A 5,890-nucleotide genomic window follows, 5' to 3' on the forward strand; every position below is an offset into this window, starting at 1 on the left:
AAAAGTAACCCACCCTTAAATAATCATTCGTTTTTGGATAAGTTTTGAAGAATTTGTTAAGGCTCTCCACAAATAACAGTTTTAAATTCTTTATCATATGTCTAAGATCCATTTTTTCCCTATATTTTGTAAAAAAAAATTTGCTATTTAATTTTAAAAAAGTCGCACCATTAAACCTTTACGTTGTAATGTATCCTAGCTAGCTACAAGTCCAAGCAATTAGAGAATTTTGGAATTATGACCGTTAAGTCTTGTTCTTGTTCTTGTTCTTCTTTCTTGTAGTCAGATTATAGTAGAGTAGATTAATAGTTTAACAGCATGTATAACAAGCTGTCCCACTTAGTAAATTAACATCAGTATTAGTTAGAGTAGAGTAAGGAATTTATTCAGGCAGTTATCAAATGTGTGGCTCACATTGAATGTATATATATCAGTTTACAATAATGAAATCACACTTTTTGCCTCTCTTTGCTATTTCACATTTTCTGAGTCTCCCTCTCTTGCGTGGAGTAACTCCTCTGCCTCACCACCACGCTCTGCAACCGAACAGAGTTTCCACACGGTGCGGTGAGCGTGGAGTTGCAAAAAGAGTGTAACCACCCTGCGCAAGATCACATCTTTGAGGAGATTTGTGTGAAGTAGTGCTTACACGATTCGATCATCAATGGAATCGAACGTGCATGACGGAGAGGCGAATTCGGAGAACCAAGCATTCTCGGCGAGCGATATGCAGAAATTCGCACGCATGATGGCCCAATTCAACGCGTTTCAAGCACAAGCATCAAGATCCAACACGAATTTGCTGCAAGATTCGTCTAGTCACTTCTATTTGCACCCTAGCGAAACTCCTGGAATTTCACTCACCGATGCTCCATTAACCACCTCGAACTACCATTCGTGGTCAAGGTCAGCGACACTTTCACTCAATGCGAAGAACAAACTCCGATTTATCGACGGAACCCTAGTGAAGCCAGAGAGGGACGACCCTTCCTTCGGAGCCTGGGATCGCTGTAATACATTTGTTCTGTCATGGCTACACAGATCTCTCAGTCCAGAAATTCTCCAGAGCGTCTTATGGTGCAACAACGCTTACGAGCTATGGATGGACCTGAGGCACAGATTCGATCAAGGGGACTTGTTCAGAATAGCAGATCTGGAAGAAGAATTGTTTTCGTTGAGACAAGGTGAACTCACCATCACTTCTTACTATACTAAGTTGAAGAGTATTTGGGAGGAATTAGATGAGTTTAGACCTATTGCAATGTGTTCTTGCCTTCATAACTGTGAATGTGGAAAGAATCTAGAAATGATTAAAGAGTACAGAGAGCAGTCCCATGTAATTAGGTTCCTTCGAGGATTGAATGATCAATACGCGAATGTACGTTCCCAACTCATGCTTGTAACATCCCCCCAACTGTAGCAGCAGCCTTCTCCTCGCTTTTACAGCAAGAGAGACAATTGATGCACTCAATAGATCCTGAAGTAAGAATAATGGCAAATGCTGTCAATACGAATGCATTTGGAACTTATCAGAACAATGGAAGTAGTTCAATTAGAGGAAGAAGTAGGGGCCGTGGGGGCAGAGGTAAAGGGCATGGCCGAGGAACACCAAAATTGTGCTCTCACTGTGGCAAGAATGGTCACCTAGTAGACACCTGTTATTACAAGCATGGATTCCCACCACACATGCAAAGGAATCAATTCAAAGGGAATACTGATGGCCCAAGTGCCATGAATTCAGTAAATTCCATAACTGCTGCGTGTAATGAAGAGAGCAGCATTGAACCTTTAATCCAGAAGGATGAAAGAGTCAGTCTTGATGGGTTGTTTTCAGATAAGCAAAAGGAAGCCCTATTTGCCTTGTTCCAACAACAATGTAGTGACCCCCCAAATAATGGGAATTTGGCATCTGTACATGCACCATCCGCAGGTACCTTCTATCTTTTATCAATTTCCAGCCATATTTTAAATTGTCATGACTGGATTTTGGATACAGGAGCTAGTGCTCATGTGTCATTCTCACTCAATTTCTTTCAATCTGTTAAAACAATAAAACCTGTTCAAGTCATAATGCCAAATGGTTCTAAAGTTGTCACAACCATTTGTGGGACAATTTTCTTTTCAGCAAGCTTCTACTTGACTGACGTCTTATATATCCCTACTTTCAAGTATAATCTCATTTCAATTTCAAAAGCAGCTGATGCACTTTCTTGTTCCTTTTTGTTCAATGCACATGATTGTGAGATTCAGGAGCGACTTACCTTGAAGACGATTGGAGCTGCTGATCAAAAGGGGGGATTGTATACAATGCGGATCAAACCTGTTTTGGCAGCAGCACCGGAACTGATGCATACAATAAAGGGTGATGTAGCTAAATCTGTGACTCCTATACACACACACAATATCATTCATACATTAGATGATGCAACACTTTGGCATCATCGTTTAGGACATATCTCATGTAATAAGATACAACAAATGAAAGTTGCATATCCATTCATTACATATCATAATAGTGATGTACCATGTTCTCCATGCCACTATGCAAAGCAAAAACGCTTGCCATTTAATGAAAGTCACACCAAATCTGAAAATGTTTTTGATCTAGTGCACATGGACATTTGGGGACCTATAGCTATACCATCTATTTCAGGCCACAAATATTTCCTCACAGTGGTTGAAGACAAAAGTAAATTTACTTGGCTATTTTTTTTGAAAAACAAATCTGAAGTCAAAAAATTGATTGAAAATTTTGTCAAACTTGTTGAAACTCAACACAATAAAGTCATTAAGTGCATTCGATCTGATAACGGTCAAGAATTTTTGATGCCCTCCTTCTACCAAACCAAGGGTATTCTACACCAAACCAGCTGTGTGGAAACTCCACAACAGAATGGGGTGATAGAAAGGCGACATCAAGAAATCTTGAACGTAGCCAGGACACTCATCTTTAATTCAAACTTACCACTTTGTTTTTGGCACTATGCCGTGGCTCATGCCGTCCACATTTTAAATAGAACACCTCACATTAAGATAGCACCTTGTAGTCCCTATCAGATCTTATATAATACCTTACCGGATATTAAACACCTCAAGGTATTTGGCTGTTTGGTTTATGCATCAACTTTGGTTTCTCGTAGAAGAAAGCTTGACGCTAGAGCTAGAAAATGTGTTTTCCTAGGATTTAAGTCAGGAACCAAAGGATATGTTCTGCTAGACACAAAAACCCGAGAAATAATAATCTCAAGGAATGTGAAGTTTTATGAACAGTTCTTCCCTTTCAAAAATACCGCTGATCCCATTTCTTTAAAAATGACTACTAACTATCAGTCACATGAACATGATGATCCTTTTCTCTACCATGATCCCACTTCGCATCCCTGCACTAATACACAGCGGCTGGATAATATGGTGCTGCCAGCAGCTCTATATTCGCCCCCTAATCCGTCCCCGGATTTTGCTTACACTCACACACCAATGGCAGCACCTCAACTCATTCCTCATGCATCATCACCTACCACTAATTCACATTTTTCACCACATTTACATTCACAAGATTCTGCACACAGTCGCAATTTAGATACATCACACTCACCTATGCAGCATTCAGCGTTGCCTGATGTGCAGCCAGAGGTGCGCCGATCCACTCGAATTAAACACAAACCTGCCTACCTTCAAGACTACCATTGTATGCGATTCACCACCACTGATCAACAGTCCTCCAGTCAATACCACAAAAAATATCCTCTCTCCAATTATGTGTGCTTGAATTCCCTTTCAGCAGGTCACAGGGCCTTCTCGACTGCTTTATCTGCTAACATTGAACCACGAAGTTATGAGGAGGCAATCACCCATAGTTGTTGGAAGAAGGCAATTAGAGATGAACTCAATGCTCTTGAAGAAAACAAGACATGGACACTGACTCCTCTACCCGAAGGAAAGAAGGCGATCGGTTGTAAGTGGGTCTTTAAGACCAAGTTTAAGTCCAATGGTGAAGTTGAGCGACATAAAGCCAGATTGGTGGCAAAGGGATTCACCCAAACTGCTGGGTTTGATTTTTTCGATACGTTTAGTCCTGTGATTAAACTAACTACTTTGAGAGTCTTGCTCACCATTGCTTCGACTAAAAACTGGTTTGTGCATCAGCTCGATGTCAATACCGCATTCTTACACGGTGACTTGCCCGAAGAAGTGTACATGAAGCCACCCTTAGGTCTTCAAGCCCCACTTGGTTCTGTCTGCAAACTACAACGCTCTTTGTACGGCCTCAAACAAGCCAGCCGCCAATGGCACCAGAAATTATGTTGCGTGCTCATTCAGTTTGGGTACTCTCAGTCCAAGGCCGATAGTTGTTTGTTTACTAAGTCCACCGCTGCATCATTCACTTGCATCCTTGTCTACGTGGATGACTTGGTTTTAGGCGGGAATGATCTTAGAGAGATTGAGAGAGTGAAACACTTGCTTGATGACAAGTTTAAAATCAAGGATCTTGGGGAATTAAAATTCTTCTTGGGGCTCGAATTCGCTAGAAGCCATAGAGGCATAGCAATGTATCAAAGAAAATACACATTGGACCTCCTTGAGGAATTTGGACTACAAGATGCAAAACCAGTCACCACACCTATGGATTATACCACAAAATTGTCAAAGTCATTAGGGAATCAATTGCAGGATGTTTCTGCATACAGAAGACTGATTGGGCGGCTGATCTATCTGACAAATACTCGCCCGGACATATGTTTTGCAGTAAGTAAGCTAAGTCAATACCTGGACTGTGCAACTGATACCCACTTCAAGGCAGCACTCCATGTCCTGCGGTATCTCAAAGGTGCTCCAGCCAAATGTGTTCTATTCTCAACTTCAGACAACCTCAACTTGACAGCATTCTCTGACTCCGATTGGGCAGCTTGTCCCGATACTCGCCGGTCTGTGTCTGGATTTTGTTTTTTCCTTGGCAAGTCCCTGGTGTCATGGAGATGCAAGAAACAACAAACTATTGCGCGCTCCTCTTCTGAAGCGGAGTATCGAGCAATGGCGCTCGCCACATGTGAAGGTACCTGGCTTTCTTTCCTTCTCTATATTTATTTATCTTTTTTATCTGTATATTTGAGTATTTCCCTTAATAAATTAGTCTTTGTCCAGCCTTTACATATGATCTTTTAAAATTTTTTAATCACACATTTTCCTACTTTTAAGAAAACTATGACCAATTAAATTTAATTCGAATTTGATAATAAAATATTTATCACTTTTTACCCACTTTTTTCAGTTTGTTAAGTTATTTTTTTCCTAGGAAATCTACTTGTGTGTTATTGTCATTTTTTATTGAACTACTTGCCTGTGTAGTCATTTTGCTGCCCGTGAAGTTCGAGTGATTGCTGCTCGTTCTTGTTCTCATATTCCTTATAATAGAGTCATTTTTTTTATTAAGTGATGATTAGTTTATGATTTAGGATTTTAGAATTTTATGTTTAACGTTTAGGATTTAAAAGTTAAAATTTAGGGTTTTATGGTTTAAGATTTAAGGTTTTAAAATTTAGGACTTTAGAATTTAGTTAATTTTAAATAAATAATTTTTAAGATTTTTTAATTTATATTTTAAATATTGGAAAGAGAATTACCAAACATTAAATATATGCATGTGTTTGTTGTAATCTTTTTTATTTTATGTAGAAAAGGTTGTAAAATTAATGATTTTATTGGATATATAGTTGAATTGCACGGAGAGCTTTTTTTATGTAAATTTATTTATTAGCAAAGTAAATTTAAGATATACATAAAAAGAGAGATACACCAAGAATTTTTTATTAGAAACATTCTAATAATATATATGAGTTTAGAAATTAATTCAATATAAAAAGCCACGAGATCTTTAATTAAAATTTAATCA

The 5,890-nt window shown here is 38.8% G+C and overlaps 2 protein-coding genes across 2 annotated transcripts; both read left to right on the forward strand.

Moving 5' to 3' along the window:
• Positions 665-1,420, forward strand: LOC107641145. The gene has a single exon (XM_016344651.1). It carries the CDS (start codon positions 665-667, stop codon positions 1,418-1,420), a length of 756 nt encoding a protein of 251 aa, XP_016200137.1.
• Positions 1,441-2,727, forward strand: LOC110263022. The gene is made up of 2 exons (XM_021103555.1): positions 1,441-1,930; positions 2,251-2,727. Exons 1-2 carry the CDS (start codon positions 1,462-1,464, stop codon positions 2,283-2,285), a joined length of 504 nt encoding a protein of 167 aa, XP_020959214.1. The 5' UTR covers positions 1,441-1,461; the 3' UTR covers positions 2,286-2,727.

Source organism: Arachis ipaensis, chromosome B05 (assembly GCF_000816755.2).
Source record: "Arachis ipaensis cultivar K30076 chromosome B05, Araip1.1, whole genome shotgun sequence".
Taxonomy (NCBI): domain Eukaryota; kingdom Viridiplantae; phylum Streptophyta; class Magnoliopsida; order Fabales; family Fabaceae; genus Arachis; species Arachis ipaensis.

Excerpts from the sequence above, each read along its gene's own strand:
- LOC107641145 (XM_016344651.1), top strand. The coding sequence starts at position 665 with ATGGAATCGAACGTGCATGACGGAGAGGCGAATTCGGAGAACCAAGCA.
- LOC110263022 (XM_021103555.1), top strand. The coding sequence starts at position 1,462 with ATGCACTCAATAGATCCTGAAGTAAGAATAATGGCAAATGCTGTCAAT. Across the intron at positions 1,931-2,250 it reads TGTACATGCACCATCCGCAG|GAGCGACTTACCTTGAAGAC; the intron begins GTACCTTCTATC and ends TGTGAGATTCAG.